The following is a 19,124-nucleotide window of genomic DNA, read 5'->3' as shown; positions in this document are numbered from 1 at the left end:
AGAAAGAAAAGGGGTCTTCTCCCCTCCTGAGAACTATCTTCTTCCACCCACTCTGCCCCTGTCGCGCCTCCCACAACCCACTTGTAGACAGCAGTGGGTTTCTGGAAACAGTGCTGCCTCTTCTCAGGTGATCACTACTAGAGTTATTCCAATGGCAGGAATTTCAAGCCGGGTAAGAGGAGCCATGCCAGGCTGCCAGATGGTGGGGGAGATAAATGTGGGCGAGCAAGCTTCAGACTAAAGCAAGGGAGAGGGGATCGGGTGTTGTAATCACAGTCAAGAAAAGGAGTCAGGTGACCATTACATAGTATAGAGCCCTGTTATAATATCCCTTATTACTACTCGAACTTGGATTTAACCTGGGACAAACCCTTTTCTTCTCCTGCTTCTGCCTTCCCACCCTAGGTTATAGCTCTTTCCCTGCGAAGTCATCACTCTTAATAATGATAATACTAAGAAATAACTGTTACTAATGGCTTTAGGTCATTTCATCTAAGATGTCACAGCCAGAACATTTTGCCCACTTTTTCAGATGAGCAAACGCATTCCCAAGGTCACATGCAGCTGAGAACAGACGGATCTGGGATTCAAACTCAGGTCTTTCTGGCTCAGAAACTCTTGTCCTGTTCTCCTGAGGATGACGTACGGGGGATTTGCTCTAAACCCTACATCTTTTTTTTTGTTTTTTTAATTAACTTTTCTTTTTTACATTTATTTATTTTTGAGAAACAGAGTGAGACAAAGCGTGAGCGGGGGAGGGGCAGAGAGAGAAGGAGAGACAGAATCTGAAGCAGGCTCCAGGCTAAGCTGTCAGCACACAGCCTGATGCAGAGCTGGAACCCACGAACTGTGAGATCACGACCTGAGCCGAAGTAGGACGCTCAACCGACTGAGCCACCCAGGCGCCCATAAACCCTACGTCTTTTAATGAAAAACATAAATGCAACAGGTCTTAGGGACAGTGAAGGCGGAGCATTAGAATCCCAGGCAGGCCCTCCAGAGTGGACACTGGAAAAGGGGTGGGCAACAGGGTGGGGACTCAGCGGGACGTGTCTGTTTCCTCCCCATGTTTTGGTGACGACAGAAACTCTGTCGCCAAAACCCATCTGGGAACGGTGTTTTGGACATTCTCCCCCTACTGGACCCTGCCGCTCCCCAACACCAGTTTTCTTCGCACACTCCGAAACGACAGACAGAAGAATTTAATACATTTAATGCTTTTCCTTCCATTTACGCTATCATAAATTACAAAGTATTATTCACTTCACAAAATAAAACCATTTTCAGATAATCTTTTGACAGTATCCAGAAGTACAGAAGCTACAACAAACAAATCTGTACAGTTGGGAGGAACAATAGAGCAGGGACCCAGCAGAACCATTCTGACCCCGCCGTGTGCCAACAGAGCCCATGCAGGACGACAGTTGCACCGCCCTCCTCCTCCCGGCTCACTTCTCACACAGTAATTCTCTTCCGGTCACTCCAAAACCAGACTACCGAGTAAGTATGTGGATCAGCTCAATCAGAGGAAAAGACGCTGTAGTTGGATTGCAGGGGAAAAAATTAGATTTACAGGTTTTGATGCTTCCAAGATTTTACCTATGTTACAAAATATAGAAATCTTGCCGTGAAAAGCTCATGCTAAGATAAATATCACCAATAAGATGGAGCTATAGTAATAAAGTCATATTAAATTATCCACACACAGCTACTCTTATCAAGGAGGAATATTTGTAAAAACCCAACTTACTCATTCTTACTTTTAAAAATAGTCTTGTTTATAAAACAAAAACGAAAAAAAAAATCAACAATTATTCTGCAGATTCACTTTTCATAAATACAGAAATGTGACAAAAATACAATTTGCCTTAATCGATGAAGTCAGAATGCTGGCCTGAAAACAGGGAAAGTGCTCACTTTTTTACATGGCCCAGATTCAACCAGTGTTCCCAAATCATTTTACGTAAAATGACCACATTCTGCATATTCTGGGATATTCACACACGATATGGAAAGACTACAGCCAATGCCAAAACATACTCTGGGATTCCACAACATTGTTATGGAAAGAAGATGCGTGGATGTATCAGGCCATCCTACCATTGCTATAAACGTATACCATACGACAGCAAGCTGCCAGTGTGCTTAACGGCAAAAACTATCAGAAGCAGGGACACAGGTGGCCGGTGAACTTTCATTGCAAAGCACTGATAAGGACAGAGGTATGTCAAGATAATACTGCATTCATGGTAATGGTAAACGTTTTCAGGGATCACAGCAAGAAGCAGGACAAAGTACACAGGGTCATAATCAATGCACTGCATTGAGTTCTATTTGCTGAAATAAAGTAACATTCTCGCAGCTAAAATAAAAATACATTTTACAATAGAAGTCTCATTTAACATTTAACATAGAATTGTCTTCTTTTTGTAAGTGGAAAACGTATAACTGTATCAAGTACCTCTATGAATTAAATTCCCTTTTATTACTGATAAGACTGAAGCTTAAAGGTCTACATTGTTGTTTTTTAATAAGTTAAAGAAAGATTTATTAATCACTCTTCCAGCAAAACAGATGTACGTAGGAGGCACGGCAAAGACCCAAGACAAGGGCCTTGGTCACTCTCACCCCTGCTCTTCTCACGTGGACGAGGCGAGTGTCTATGAGACACAGGAGCCAACTTGACAACCCGCTGCGGTCCAGGAAATTCTGCCACTTGTTTGGAAAACAAATCAAGCGTAAGAAATGCTTTTATTCCTTTAGCCTTATCAACTTAGATGGGGCCGGGGCCATTCAGCTCATTTCCCCGGTGGATTAAAACAAAACATCTTCATTTTCTATTAAAATCTGCACAATCAGCTTTTGGTACCGCATGTCCTGGAGGGTGGTGAGGGTGCTGTCCTCAGGGGACCTCATCAGGGTGGGCCCAAACACGATCCCCAGATTTTCAGCATTCATGAAATTGTCCTTTTCATTCAGAGTCACCCTGCGGAACGAGCATATACACAGAGACGTTACACAGACTTGCAGACGGATGTGTATGCTGATTGTGCACATATGCCCTCAGAAATGTCTCTGCTTTGGGAAGTTGTGAAAGGAAACTGAGAATCAGAGTTCTAGAAAAGTGTCTTCAGAAAGGTAATTTTCTGCTTTTGCTTTTCTTTCTAGGTTGCTGGCGTTGCCTGCAGCCGGTGGACGTGAATTACTTAGCGAATCCGGTACAGACGCATCTTTAAAATTGGAAAATCAGTCCTTCTTACTAAACATTGGTTAGAAGGGGCAGCCGATTTCTAGCTGGCCCACAGTGCATGCAGATTTTAGTCTAGGCTTGTATGGAAGTCTTTTCCCCCCCCGTAGCTGCTTCCTACTGGTCTGTATGCTCATGATCAGGGAAGCTGATGGCAGATTCCTGGCCTGCTGGCAGGCTTAGTGTCGGAGGAGCAAGGTTACTGTAGGATGGGGCTGCCATGAGTGTAGGAATAGCCAGACCATTATCACGGGACAGGGGAAAGGCTGGAATGTGGCCAGACAGGAAAGCACTTGGACATTATTTCTGGTTCCCACAGGATGAGGTCTGGAGCAGTAATTATTGTTGGAATTGAAAATCATCATTTCAACATCCAGATGAGAACAGCAAAGCCTTTCAGAATAAAATTCAAACTCCAGAGTTGGCTCGCTGTCTTCCTAGTAGAATAAAATTACAGTCTCCTGGATTCTTCCTTTAAGGAACTGAGGTTTTGGGATGTTCATAATGGAACTAAAAGAGAATAGGTTCTCGAAAGAAGGCAAAATACGATTAAACCCTGTTTAGGTTCTGCGCAGAAGGCCACGCGTTTATTTTTATTCTCTGGGAGCTAATGAGGTCGGCCACTTAGCATCATTTTAGGAAGGCCAACTCAGCTTGTATGACTTTCATGTTACAAAGCTAAGGAGGTAGGAAAGAGGAACATTCTTCACTATCAAATTGCTCACCTCTTCCCATTAAGTCAGGCACCATGCCTGGCCAAACGAGATGGTTAGCAAACCCTCCATGATAAAAGTACTAAGTTATTGGCATTAGAGATTCAAATGGGACATTCAGCATTTTTCCTGATAATGATACTTTGCCTTCCAAACTACAACAATTAGAACTAATTTCTTTCTAAAGAAATAATTTCTAGCTAATTAAAGACCAGGCTGGCCTTCATAGTCTTACTTATCCAAAAATTACTCATACTCTAATAAATTACTCAAAACAGAAACCTTCTGAGCTAAATGTTATTACATCTCTGATCACCATGCATCTGAGCAACACTATTTATATGTTTTATAAGGTAGAAAAATAAAAACACCACCCAGTGTTTATACAGTATTCTCAACTTGCTTCCTTTCACTTACTGAACGGATCTGTAAATTAGCGTAGACAATTTGTGGTTCATTTTATCCGTGAACGAGCCACTGCCACGGGTCTTCCGAAAACACACAGGACGGCACACAGAAATGCCCTGATCCCTCCAAAATCTCAGAGACCAACTCACTGACCTTGCTATATACGTACAGTGAAGGAAAGAGCCTCACAGTTGAAGTAAGAGAGTCTGGAACCAGAGCTCTAGTGTCCTGTAAATACCCAGACATCTCCATCTGTCTTATGTGCTGTCACACAGATAATGCAGTGCCGAGCTGTCTGTGGTGCATACCCTCTGTGATGGCCCCCTGCCCGTGATCCCTGCCTCCTGGAATTCATACTCTTGTCTAATCCCTTCCCCTGGAGTATGGGCTGGACCTAGTGGCTTCCAACAAATAGCAATTGAATGTCACTTCTGAGATTAGGTTACAGAGAGACTGTATCTTTCATGTTGGGGGCTCTTGCTTGCTCTGAGGGAAGCCAGCTGCCATTTTGTGAGCTGCCCATGGGGAGACTCACGTGGCAGGGCACTGAGGGGGTCCCCCGGCAAACAGTCAGCAAGAAAGGTCTCCAGTCACACGGCCTCTGAGGAACTGAATCCGGCCGACAACCTTGTGAGTGTGGAAGTGGATGCTCCCCTAGAGAGCCTGGCCATCAGTTCAACCATAGCCTCATTCTAGACCTTGAACCAGAGGCACCCAACTAAGCCACACCTGATTCCTGATCACAGCGGCTGTGAGATAATAAATCTCTATTGTTTTAAGCCTACAACTTTTGGGGCGATTGGTTACTTGGTGATCGGTCACTAATACATCAAGAAAAACAAGGGATCAGGGTGGGAATGGGCTTGCCCAGAAGCAAGGCAGTTCAGGAGTCCGGAACTAGAACGAGCCGAAAGAGAAAGAACAGAACGCAGAGGATAGGGCTGGTGTGGGGGGCCCCGTGCAGCTGTGGACGCAGTGTGGACAAATGGCTCTGGATCAGCCTACCTGGATTTCAGTCCGGTTTCACGTTACCTCTTCACATCGGTTATTTTACCCCCTTAAGCGTCCGCAATCTCATCTGTAACCTGAGGCCCCTAACAACCCCCACCTCACAGAGATAACACACGTAAAGTGTGTAGAGCACTTCCAGGCACAGAGTGAGGGTTCTAGCAGTTACAGATGGGGCTGCCTTCGCTAGACCCTCCCCCCGCCCCCCACCCCGGCCAAAAGAGGGTCCGTCCCCTCAGTGGGTTGGGGAGAAAGGTTATGAACCCTTGCTAATGCATTCACCATCCCAGGCAGATAGGGGTTGTGGAGGACGTGCCGAGGGGGTGTTGGCTTACTTCTTGAGGTGGATCATCAGGTACCGGAGGGTCTCGTAGTGGGCGGGAGGCAGCAGCATCAACACTTCATGGACGGCTTCCAGCCTCTCGTCTGCATTGGAGATTTCTGTAACGGCCCATGTGAGGCGTTAGTGCAGTGCTGAGACATTCCCGTTTTCAGAGAAGTAACCAGAAGACTGGTTTGTTCTGGTTGGAGATGGAGGGGAAGTCTAAGAAGTTCATGCAATTTCAGGTAACATTTCACTTAAACTAAGCGACTCGTCGGTGTCTTGCCTTATTCCAGAAAGGCCTGGAGGTTGGGAACCACACAGGTATTCAGTGTGCACTGGGTGGGGGACAGGAGGCCGGACCTGGAGTCTGCGGTCGGGTACGTGTCTCCTGGTGGCAGGAATGGCACTCTGCCCGTCCTATGAAAGCTGGGTTTACGAGAGAGCTCGCTGTCACGAGCTTTGATTTAAGCCGGATCGCCCGTGGTAGTGTTCTCTTGAGGTTGTCTGACAGTGTCTTCCTGGCAGGCTTCCATAACTGAATACACTCTACAACACAAGGGCGCTGGCCGATGAGCCCACCGGTTCAGCCTGCACCAATGACACTTTTCACCCAAGCGCTGGCGTGGCTAACCCCGCTGGACAGTCCAGGTGAGGAAGTAGACACTAGGTCCATCAGCAAAGGGAGGAAACGTGCATGCTTCTGCTTTCGAATAGGTACTGGCAACCTTTCAAAGAAACGTTCCCCTGCCGTTCCTCCTGGGGCAGAGGGCACTCTGTTGCCAGAACCTTCTCCACCTAGGACCACCAGGACCCATGCTCCTGGGTAAGCGTTGAGAATTCTCCTGGGTAGGAGAATGCTCCTACCAGGAAATAGGGCCATAGCTCCCCAGGAAAGGACATCTTGCGCTAATCCCAGCCTGCCCACTTTTGTGCCCGTCAGGCATCTTATTATTATACTTACCTTTAAATGTTACAGTTTTTATGAGCAATTCCTCACGGTGTGTTTGGGTTCCATGTCACGCATTCTAGCATCTGCACCTCCCCGTCCTCACTATGTTGCTGGGCAGAGGGCAGCACCCCTCCTCCCCCCAGAATGGTCCTCTCTCCTGACACCAGTCAACTCGCATGCCACACGCTAAATGAGCAATTGTGGGCTGAAGGGAGACCAAGGACGATGGTGTTCTTTCCCTGGCCCCGTGACCTCAGCTCCCTGAGCCTAGCTTTCCTGCTCTGTGAAATGGGATTCTGAAGTGTGCCTCATCGGGTGGATGAGAAGCTTAAACTAGAGGATATTATCGAGAGGTCCCGGCACGGTGCTTGACATAGTAGATTCTCGGTGTATGATCAGTTTCGAACAACACCAGCGGGTCAAACTGGGGGCATGACTTCGATCGATTAGCAGTGGGGGTCTGCTTCACGGATGAACGTAGCTAATCCGTACAGTCCTCACTGAAGAACACCGGATTTTTTACTACCGGAACATTCTTGCTTTCAACATAGAACAGCCCCTGACTGTGCGGGTGCCCAGGAGAGAAGTGACGACGGTGTGGAGAGACAACTGCCTGGCACCATTTCTCAGCTGAGTGGCTGGCTTCGTACTGGTTCAACTCAGCTGGTGAACTATGCCTGGGTGTCTTTTAAAAAAAATTTTTTTTTAACATTTATTTATTTTTGAGACAGAGAGAGACAGAGCATGAACGGGGGAGGGGCAGAGAGAGAGGGAGACACAGAATCAGAAGCAGGCTCCAGGCTCTGAGCCATCAGCCCAGAGCCCGACGCGGGGCTCGAACTCATGGACCGCAAGATCGTGATCTGAGCCTAAGTCAGACGCTCAACCGACTGAGCCACCCAGGCGCCCCATGCCTGGTTTTCTATTAGCTGTACCATTGTGCCCTCGCTTGGCAGAGCAGGTGCTCGGGCAGTAATTTAAAGAGTTCTGAGTCTCGATTTTCTCGGAGTGAAAAGCATGATACTTAACGGTTTGATACGAATAAAAGATTAGCTCTTGATACTTACTCGCTGCTTCGATAAATTTGGGATAGGTGTCATAGGTGATAACAGGAATGGGTAAGTCTCTGAAGTACAGTTTAAGGGCTCCAGTGATGATGTTTATGTCTGGATAGATGTTGGCAGATATATCTGCCTTTTCACCGTCTGAAAAACAATCAACGATCCAATTCCTAATTAGGACCTATTTTGCCAAGTTAACGCATGCCCACAAAGAAAGAAACGATCCAACGTGGATGCAACGTGCCCGTACAAGTCCAGCTGACTACTCTCGCTTCTAAGAACACTGACATGCAGGAAGTAACAGAAGTTTGGGAAGAGCGATTTTGGGTCTGAGCGTAAGTGTAGCCAAGGGTAGTAAAATTGACCGAAAGTCGTTCTTTGGACCCAGCCTCTGGTAATTTGCTAAAAAGAAATTTAACATCGTAATTAATATTCCAGACACAAAAGTTCATAATGGAATAGCAATCTAATCTGAAATAATAATTTTAAAAAAATCAAGAAGCTTTTATATAGCTGCACCAGGATTCTTTGGATTTGGGTTTGAAGATCACAGACACAACAGGAAGAGTTGAATATCTTCAGTTTTGATTGTCTCTTTCAGGCTCGTGACGTTTCTTCTTTCTTGGTTCTGTCTCCTCTGCCCCTAGGACTTTAATCTGGGAAACTCTGACCTTCCTTCATGTATAGGTAATGTTATATTTTAACCTTTTTTGCAATCATTTTTTTTTTTTTTTTTGAGCGAGTGCGTGCAAGCTGGGGAGGGAAGAGTCAGACGCTCAACTGACTGTGCCACCCAAGTGCCCCTCTGACAATCATTCTGAAGACACTTTTTGACTTAAAGTTACAATCATTTCGAGACAATTAGCATTTCTTTTACTTAGAGAACCGAAAGAACAAATGTCTCATCACATTTGGTTCTGAGGATAAAAAAAAAGCTGCTAAGGAACAGAAAACAGGGAATGTAGCAGATATATCACCTGATCCCATTATTTACAGATTTAACAAATATCTACTGAGAATCTGCCATGTGCTAGGGACTGTTAGGCCCTGGGGAGTCAAAGAGAAAAAGACACATATTCCCTTTCTGTAGGTCTAAGTCGGAGTGGGAGTCAGGCATGCAACTCAGTAGTTACAAGGAAGTGGGAAGCTTGCTCGGCTGGAGGCATGTGAAAACATGGGGGTGGGTGGGGCCCAGGAAAGGGCAGTCAGACTCTTAGGTCAGCATGGGGTGCTCAGGGAGGATTCATGGAAGAGGAAACCCTTGAGCTGACACCTGATTAATAGGTAAGCGTTTGCCAGGCAGAGGTGCGAACGCATTCTAGATGGACAGAACCACGTGAGTCAAGGCAGTTGTTCGTGAAAACAGGTGCACTTCAGTATTGCTGGGGCATAAAGTATACGGGGAGGAGCAACGGGCCATGAGCCTGAACAGATATGGCCACCGGATCATCAGAGACCTTGTCTGTTCTACAGAGAGAAGGTTCTCTCTGGTAGGCGAGGGGTTCCAGCCGTTGACTGGCTGACTACAATTATTTGGACTGTTCGGTAGAAATGTAGAATGAAAACGTAATTCAGAAAGAAACGTGCACCCCCACGTGGACTGCAACATTGCTCACAAAAGCCCAGACATGGAAGCAACCTGAGTGTCCGCTGATGGATGAACAGATAAAGCAGATGTGGTTTACAGCAAAAGGAATAGTATTCAGCCATAAAAAAGAATGAAATCTTGACATTTGTGGCAATGCAGATGGACCCTGAGGGGATTAGGCTGTGTGAAATAAGACAGAGAAAGAGACACCCTACGGTCTCTCTCACACGCGGGATATAAACCAAACCAAATCGAAACTAAGCTCATAGATACGGAGAACAGATCGGTGATTGGAGGAGACGAGCAGTGAGGGGTGGGAAAAATGGGTGAACGGTTTTTTGTTGTTGTTTGTCTGTTTCGATAGAATGAATAAAAATTAATAATATAGATTCATGGGTTCACCTAGCTTTCTCAGTGCGTCCCCAGGGTGGACCGTGGCGATCCGTACTTTTAACAAGCTCCCAAGTTCTCCGACCTAAGAGAGAATGTGGCCTAGAGAACATTTGTCACAGTTATAAACAACAAAAGGGGTTACCTCCTAAACTTCCACTGGCTTCCCCTATTTCAGTGTTGGGCACATCCGCATCCCTATGCTGTTCTTTGGAGTGTTGGGAGAAAGAGAAGAGCCACTGAGATCCTTGGCTGGGGATGTAGAAGGACAGCCTGGTGCCATGTGGACTGTGAATGTTGGACATCAAATCAAGAGCCATAATGGCACCAAATGCTGGCTGCCCATTCAAGAAAGATTTTAAACTCGTGGGATCGCTAGTCCACAACTTTTAAGGAAACCCTTCCCCCAGCAAGGCAGAGAACTATGTGATCTGTAAACGACTACTCCTTGGGTTCTTGAGCAACAACTCTCCGTAGCTCTGAAACCCATTCCCACTACGAATACAATGTGGTTCCAAAAGAAAGGGAGCTAAGGATGCGTCATTTGGCGTTCAAGAAAGACAAAGCCCACCTCTGTCAAATGCCATTTTGACATCTTCAATGTGTTCGGTGAACCCAGAGACTCTGTAAAGACCTTCCGACTTCAATCCTGTGGGGGAAAAGGAAACAGAGAGACTTTAACTCCCTGAAACATCTACAGAGGACTCTAATTTCATATATACACCGTGCGCTATAAATGAGAAAAATACAGTCAGCGCTCTTGTATATTACACACTGTCACACTGAACGATGCTGTCGCCGGACCTGCCCGTCTCAGTTTCCAGGCAACTCTGTCTTCATTTGCTTGCGCTGCAGTGGAAACCTCCCAGGGATCTGGTCTTCTTCCTGCCTGGCTTCACAAAGTGAACCCCTGTTTCAGATTCTCATCAACCTTGGTGCTTCCTTTGTTCATCAGACTTGTGGATTTGATTTCACTGCTTCAGGCGACAACCCGCTGTCTCCCCAGCATCATCTTAACCCATGTGTCATACTGCGTGCAGTGCTGTGCTAGGTATACATACATCCACGGGCACCTCTGTGTGATATATATTGTCCAGATTTTATTCAAACAGTCTAAATTTTATAGCCTTTTGTGTTGAATCGTAAATATCATATGTTCAATGTTTAACTAAATATAATCGATTTCATCGTTATACCTTCAAATAAAGGATCGTACGCACAGATGCCGAAAAATAAAACTTGAGTGATGATTCTGGAAACTTGATCACCGTATATTTGGGCTAAGAAAAAGATGTGGTTTCTGCTCCTAGATCTTGATTTGTTAAGATACGTTCTAAGGCCCAGGCAGGTCCCCAAAGTATCCAAAAGGAGGGAGAGCCAGATCTCAGACCTTGCATGTAAGAAACTAGCTGCTATCAAACTATAAATAACTACAGCAAAAATAAGCAAACAAATAGCTTCTATAGCTGTTGCAATATACTCTGTCAAGCTCTTGATAACAGGAACCTTCGCTGCATATGAGTATGTACTTTCCTGTTCTTCATTTGGGAAATATTTATCAAGTGTATGCTCTCTGCCATATATAAGGGTCTGTATCAGGTCTGCATCAGAGACAACAAATGCATGACATGTATCCTGCCGGTCCTTCTCCCCGGACTGTCAGAGACCTTCTTCACTGACCTCAGCTCCGCCTCTCACCGAACGCCACTCAGTCTCAGAACTTGACTCAGTACGGTTGCCCAGGTTGCCACACTGATTAACTGGGTTGGTCCACAAGATGAGAGAGAACTGGAGTCATCGTGTTCTAGTTGGCGGTACAGGTTAGCATGCCTCACTGTGGTTGTAATCTGCACGTGACACAGGCGATGACACGTGGCCTTCTTGTTTGGCCACATCACGCAGAAACAAACGGCCCCGAAAGAGCATTTGCAATATGGAATTTGCTACGGGTGGGGCATGAGATGAGACTTTGGCAGAGGTGGGAGCAAAGCTGGGGATGGGAGTCGTGTGAATTTCTTCCAGCCCGTTCTCTGGTTCTGTTCACACGTGCAGGATGCCAATGCCTGCGGCTCCAATTCCTTTGCTGTGGCTCCCCGGGCTTACAGTCCTAATCTGTGCTATTGTAACTCTTGTACGAGGCATGCTCAGTGCTATGCTCCCCACGGACACCTCAGACATCAGACACGACGGTAACTCTGCCCCTGTTACCAGTCACCTCTGATGAGGATCACTACGGGATGATACCAGCTTCTCCAGAGAAGCTGAGGTCCTGAGTCCAGGCTCCAGAGAGGCTGGTGCTCTGACCCCAACTTGCAGAGCCCTCTGAACAACAGGACCCAGGGATGCTTTTCCCAGCTACTCATCCAGAGTCAGGGCACCCCCTTCTCAACCCTTATCCAGATCAGCCCCTGCAGCAACACCTTCACCGGGTCCCAAAGCACCCAGTGAACTCTGACAGCTAGAGCAGTCAAAGGCAGGAGCCATTTCTTCACAATGTGAGATTAAATGAGCTAGTCTTAAGGGAACAGAGTAGCTATAGTTTTCATCCTGCGTGGAAAAGGGAATGATTTCCTCTCTCTAAAAGGCTTGGGAGAACAATCTATAATGTCCTCTTTTGTTTTGTTTTGTTTTGTTTGGGAAAGAATGGGATAGTTGGCCAATGCATAAATATCTGTAGATTACATTAAGCCAGTTTGGACACAATAACGGATCCCAACGATAGCAGAGCCCCTGCATGGCAAAAATGGTTAAAGCCTCTGGGCTTTATACCTGGTCCAACTATCCACGTTACACCCAGCAGTCCAAATTCTCCCCAACCAGACTTTATCCACCATATCACTGAAGTTTTGGTAACTGCAGAGTAGCCTAACAAAGCACAAATAAAGGAAAATAGGACTCAATCATACTACGAAAAACCTTTTCACGGAAATGTTTCTATCTTCTCTGCCTTCTTGAGTTTTCACTCGAGTGATCTTTTTAGATCATAGATCTTTTTAATCTTTTCACTCTGCTCTTTAAAATAAACAGAAGGGGCGCCTGGGTGGCGCAGTCGGTTAAGCGTCCGACTTCAGCCAGGTCACGATCTCGCGGTCTGTGGGTTCGAGCCCCGCGTCGGGCTCTGGGCTGATGGCTCAGAGCCTGGAGCCTGTTTCCGATTCTGTGTCTCCCTCTCCCTCTGCCCCTCCCCCGTTCATGCTCTGTCTCTCTCTGTCCCAAAAATAAATAAAAAACGTTGAAAAAAAAAATTAAAAAAAAAAAAACAGAAGCAATACGAGCAGTGAATTTCTATATGGTAAGAAACGTATGTGTTGATCAACAGTTTCTTTACCTATTTAATGGGGTCACTTTTGAAGACTCCATTCAGACTTCACCTCTGTCATAAACCCTTTCTGGACTGTCCTCAAATAACACTGAAATGTCTTCTGAGAGTACATGGTGTTTTGAACACACACACCTGCAACATTGATTTATTTACTCCTCTGATTCTTTTTTTTTTTTTTTCACATTTATTTTTGAGAAAGAGAGAGAAACAGAGTGTGAGTGGGGAGGGGCAAAGAGAGAGGGAGACACAGAATCTGAAGCAGGCTCCAGGCTCTGAGCTGTCAGCACAGAGCCCGATGTGGGGCTTGAACTCATGACCCATGAGACCATGACCTGAGCCGAAGTCAGACACTCCACGGACTGAGCCCCCCAGGCGCCCCTACCCCTCTGATCTGCATACTACAGTGTCAGTTTCCGGAAGGTGAGAACTGTGACTTTTATATCAATGTGTAGTACATAACAAATGGCTTAGCAAACATGTTGAATGCACAGATACAAGGTTTGGGTACAAAACAGCACTGATGTGGTTGGCTGGATTTGGCTTATTTGTGTGCGTGTGTATGCACGTGTATGTGTGTGTGTGCTGGGGTAGGCCATTTCCCCAACACGCTCTCTCAATAGTGGAGAGAGAGTCAACTTAACACCTATAAGAAGGTTTCCTTGACAACAGTAAAAACAAACAGTAAAAACAAAATCACATAACAAGGAGTTTTTTCCAAACCTCTTGCTTCGATTTCCCGTATGCATATGTCCACCACCATGGGCCTCTGAGTGTTGTGAGCCTTTACGAGTGTTGTGAGGTCACAACAGTACACCTTCTTGATCCTCTTGAGATCAGGTTGACAGTCGTTGGGAACGTGCTTGGAACACTGTTTGTGTACGTTCAATCCACAGTCTGTAAACAAAGAAGCCACATTAGCCCTGCCTGGCCCTTTTGTAAAAGCCCGACACAAATTATATGTTTCCAAAAATAAAAATGAAAACACCCAAGGGTTTGCTGTATTTTTCTGGAACGCCCATCCCATTTGGAGGTGATATTCTCTACAACAGGAGTATGAAATCCACCTTTACTCACAAAACTCTCAGAGAATTCCATTTTTCTCATTTAGCCTTTCTGTTGCTGGACCATCAGAATAGAACCTTTCGCTGAGATTCTTTAGTTTTGGTGATTAGCTAGGGTGTTTGTGTGTGTGTGTGTGGTGTTTTTTGTTTTTGTTTTTGTTTTTTTTTTCTTTTTTGGGGCTGGAACCTTTGGGTCCACGTGTGGACTTCTGGGTTTGAATTCCCAGAGCTCGTCTTGGCTCATAAAGGGCACCTAGGACTTGTGCTAGGATGCTCCTTTTGTGGAAGACATGATTACTCTCTCTGAAGGAATCTCTGATCTTTGGTCTGTGGACCCATGGCCATTGGCAACTTCTTCCCCTTTCCTGGAGAGTTGCCCCTAGCTTTTAGTACCTTCCCCTTCTTGGGAGTTTGGGTAGGCCATTTTTCTTCCTACTTACCTTATTTTGACATCTGTGAGTAGAAATAATGTCTAACTAGATACCGGTGGGAGTACTTGAGAGTTTACAATTTAGAACAATGCCATGTAATGTGATGATTAGAGTAATTATTTATAAAGCTCATATCAAGATCCAAAGCTGAAAAGGTACTTTTAAGTTCAATGAACACATTAAAAGCTTTGTTAGCAGTTGGTATCCACTGACAGAATTTCTCTAACAAGACACAATCTACATTCTGGAAAATAAAAATCTAACGCTGAAGTTGTTCAAAGTTGATGTGCTGTCTAGTCAAAGCACATATATGTTATACGCATACATAATAATGAATGTTATAATCAGCTGTTTAACAACAAAAAAAGCACTTAACCACACCAAGGATTTGAGAAAATCTGAACTTTGATAAAATCATCAAAAAATGATTTTTGAAAAGCATTACATGATTTTCATGTAATTTTTAGGCTGAGTTCTATCTACATTCCTTCCAAAGAAAAAAACCAGTTCTTAATCATCTTAGCTTTATCAGCATGAGAAATTCATCAAAGCTCAAGTAAACTTCAATAATATTTTGACAGATCTATTTAGTTGGATGTAAATTTGAGCAAATGGAACCAAACAGAATTGGTTTGTTTTCTTGTTTGGCTCCCCTTCTATAAAATAAGGATGATAATAGCACCCACTTCTAGGATTATCATTAGGAGCACCTAAATTAATCTGTGTAAACTCTAAAGTGTGGTGAACACTACATATGAATTAAATAAAAGAAACGGCAAGTATTAGAGACAATACAAGGCTACCTGGCCAGCTCTTATTATTTCACTAGTAAGTTTTGCTATATTCTTATAAATTTCATCGAAAACAATGTCCAGGGGCGCCTGGGTGGCTCGGTCAGTTAAGCGTCTGACTTCGGCTCAGGTCATGATCTCACGGTCCGTGAGTTCGAGCCCCGCGTCGGGCTCTGTGCTGACAGCTCGGAGCCTGGAGCCTGTTTCGGATTCTGTGTCTCCCTCTCTCTCTGCCCCTCCCCTGTTCATGCTCTGCCTCTATCTATCTCAAAAATAAATAAACGTTAAAAAAAATTAAAAAAAAAGAAAACAATGTCCAAACATTGTGATAAAATATACGTAACATAAATTCACCATTTAACCATTTCTAAGTGTACAGTTTAGGAGCATTAAGTACCTTCACACTGTGTGCAGCTGTCACCACTCCCCATCTCCAGAACTTCCGTCTTCCAAAACTGAAGCTCTGTACTCATGAAACACTAACTCTCAGACCCTCCTCCACCTGGCCCCTGGCACCACATTCTATTTCTATGAATTTGACTATCTTTTTTTTCAAGTTGATTTTATTTATTTTGAGAGGCGGGGTGAAGGGATAGAGAGAGAGAGAGAGAGAGAGAGAGAGAGAGAGAGAGAGAGAGAGTCCCAAGCAGTCTCTGCTCTGTTAACATGATGTTCGACGAGGGGCTCAATCCCACAAACTGTGAGATCATGAAATCCACAGTCGGATGCTTAGCTGACTGAGCCACTGAGGTGCCCCTGAATTTGACTACTGTTGATGCCCCATATAAGTGGAATCCTTAGCATTTGTCCTTTTGTGACTGGCTTCTTTCACTTAGCATGATGTCCTTCAGGTTTATTAATATTACAGGATAAGACAGGAGTCCCTTCCTTTTTAAGGCTGGATACTATCCCATGTCTTGACACACCACGTTTGGTTTATCTTTTGATGGACATTTGGGTTGCTTCTACCTTTTGGCTATTGTAAACAGTGCTCTTATAAAAACAGGTGTACAAATATCAGTTTGAATGCTTGCTTTCAGTTCTGTGGGGTATAGACCCAGAGGGGGAATTGCTGGATTATGATAATCCTATGTGTAATTTCCTTATCAACTTCTTTTTAAGATCTGAAACAACAGTGTGTTTCTGTAGAGTTAAATACGGAGACTTTATTAAAATTAAGATGTTTTATAACATATAAAAATATTCAGTATTTGCAAACGACTACAATTCCAGATGCTATAAATAAGGTCTAGTTCGTTTAAAAAACGTTTAAAACATGTAAAATACAGAGAGTTGAGAGGCAGTGATGGCTATTCCTAACCTTTAATGAACAGTTTTGAGTTTGCCTGCAGCTCAGTGGAAATACGAGGCCAAATAGTGGCCACTGGAGAATATTAACATTTTAACCTCAGAATATGTTTTATTAAAAAAAAAAAAAGAACAGAAAAAAAAAAAAAACACTTTTATCCCAGAGAAAGTTGCAATTCACAGCTACTTCAAATTCCAGAGTTGTGTTCTTGTAATACTGACTTTGGACGGATTTTGCTGCTCAAATTGGATAATACCAGCAATTAGGATATTTCTGGTAGGTATAATCTGGACAGCCTGAATTGATGACCACTGAGTAAATTAGATATTCCATCACTTTGCTCAGTGGTTGAGCCGTGAGATGCTCTGTAACTCCCAGTAAGACTTTTGTATGAAGTGGGGTATCTGGAACGTTCCTGGAGAGGCTGCCTCTGAGCCTGTTTGCTGCTTGCATGGATCTCTGATGGGGGCAGGTAGCGTTAAACCACTTCCACTTACACAAACACTACCTGAACCATCCAGGTGCCTCTACCAGTGATTGTCGTATCTACACAGTAGAAGCAAAGGAGGGAAAGGATGGAAGGTCCCACAGTCCTGTGAACCAAAATGGGCAGGATGGCGAAGTATAGTGTCATTAGCATATGTTATTTTAAATGCCCCATAAGAATTATTTAAAAAAAAATTTTTTTTCAACGTTTATTTATTTTTGGGACAGAGAGAGACAGAGCATGAATGGGGGAGGGGCAGAGAGAGAGGGAGACACAGAATCGGAAACAGGCTCCAGGCTCTGAGCCATCAGCCCAGAGCCTGACGCGGGGCTCGAACTCACGGACCGCGAGATCGTGACCTGGCTGAAGTCGGACGCTCAACCGACTGCGCCACCCAGGCGCCCCCATAAGAATTATTTTTAAAACTCATGCCCTAGCAAGGAAGAAATCAGTCATGGTGTTGGTAAACCCAATCAGAATACCACAAGAGGCTATTCTCACTCCTGGCAGAACTGCTTGCCAGAAAAAATGTGGCGAGACGAATTAGGAGACCCACTTACACATTACTTTGGCAATTCTTTGCTCTTTTGTTAGCCGTATTGTAGTAAGACTTGCTATACGCTAGCTAGCTAGGTGTCAGCACTGGGCGTGTGTGTCCAGTTCTAGGTGGAAAAATACCGAGGATTTCAGAGTGCTTTGAACATACGTGCTGTCCAATCAAGCTCTTTAGTTGCACTGCTAATCTGATAACAGAATGGGTTCTGCAGCTGAATCCATTTTCCGCCACTTCCTATGTGGCCGAGAGTAATTAACACATACCTCTAAGCCTCGGTGTCTTTATCTATTCAATGGGGAGAATAATTGCAACTCCTTTAAGGTCTTTTGGTGAGGCTGCAGGGCATGATAAGCAGAAAGTGCTTAGCTCAATGCCTGGTAAGTGGTAAATGTTTACACTAGCATTTCTATTTTTATGCCCTGCCTTTTGTAGCAAAGTGGGGATGGGAAGGAAATGTGGTTTTTCTACCTTGCAATTCCATTGGAATTGGACTACTTAAGGACTACTGCCTATTTTGGGTGGCAGGTAGGTGCATAAGAAAATGGGACTTGCTTGGATCTTTTTCTTTTCTTATATAAACATGAGATGTTCCTTCTCATTCCAGCAGACACCTAGAACATTCTCTCCATTAAACAGAGAGATGCCTTGAACCTTCCAGAAAGCTAGACTTTCGAGCTAACCTGAGTCTGTTTCCCAACTCTGGAGAAATGATCTCCAGCTCAACATCACGCCCCTTTATATACATGGAAAAGGATGAAGGAAGTTCCCTGTTTACCTGAGCACCGAACCCCTTGGGCGATGAGCCCCCACATGAAGTTGGCACAGTATTCACACCAGTGCGGGCCTCGGAACGTGTGGACCTGTGATCCCAAAAGAAGAAAAATGTCAGGACATTCAGTTATTTGAAGGCAGGTGGCCTCAGACGTGACACACATGGACGACGTCCAGAAACGAGGACCTCGGTGGGAGTGAGCATCCCTAACTGGGCCTTTTCTTTCCAGTGAGGCGGAGTTACAAACGGACTGGAGAAAACAGATATGCTTCGGTCTTTGAAAATCCTCTATGACCCACCATGCCCTAGGCCAGAGTCAGAAAGGAATGTAGAGCACCAGTAAGATTATAGGGCCGTGCCATCAGCTAAGGAACGACACGCTCACCACCCCAAACAAGGCACCGCGCGGACAAACCCAAGATAGCCCGGGGCCAGTCGCTGTAACCTGCATTTAGCTCAGCAAGTTCTGGAAGGCAGAACTCAATTACTGTGTCCTTTTGACCAAAGTTGCTCCATCCGTAGAATATCGAGGCAGGTATAAATAAGACATGATTATGGGAAGATTAAAAGCTTCGAAGTCTTTGAGCCACTTCCCCCTCAAAAAAAAAAAAAAAACAAAAACCCACAAACACACACACACACACACACACACACACACACACACACAAACAACTCCCCAAACCAGGCATTAAAAAGAGAGGAGTTG

General features: G+C 44.8%; 1 protein-coding gene across 2 annotated transcripts in view; it reads right to left on the bottom strand.

Annotated features, from left to right (window-relative positions):
• Positions 1-1,191: 1,191 nt before the first annotated feature.
• The window catches only part of CHN2 (chimerin 2), a 300,935-nt gene continuing 283,002 nt past the window's right edge, over positions 1,192-19,124 (bottom strand). For both annotated transcript variants that reach the window (XM_030308162.1, XM_030308164.1), the window contains 6 exons: positions 18,422-18,506; positions 13,732-13,905; positions 10,261-10,338; positions 7,718-7,855; positions 5,712-5,817; positions 1,192-2,986 (listed from right to left, as the gene is read on the bottom strand). In XM_030308162.1, the coding sequence (XP_030164022.1) occupies positions 2,815-2,986; positions 5,712-5,817; positions 7,718-7,855; positions 10,261-10,338; positions 13,732-13,905; positions 18,422-18,506 (753 nt within the window). In that variant the 3' untranslated portion in view covers positions 1,192-2,814. The remainder of the gene's footprint in view (positions 2,987-5,711; positions 5,818-7,717; positions 7,856-10,260; positions 10,339-13,731; positions 13,906-18,421; positions 18,507-19,124) is intronic.

The sequence above is a fragment of the Lynx canadensis genome, chromosome A2 (assembly GCF_007474595.2).
Source record: "Lynx canadensis isolate LIC74 chromosome A2, mLynCan4.pri.v2, whole genome shotgun sequence".
NCBI lineage: Eukaryota > Metazoa > Chordata > Mammalia > Carnivora > Felidae > Lynx > Lynx canadensis.
Note: the sequence above shows the minus strand (reverse complement) of the source record. Positions and strands in the feature narration are given on the sequence as shown.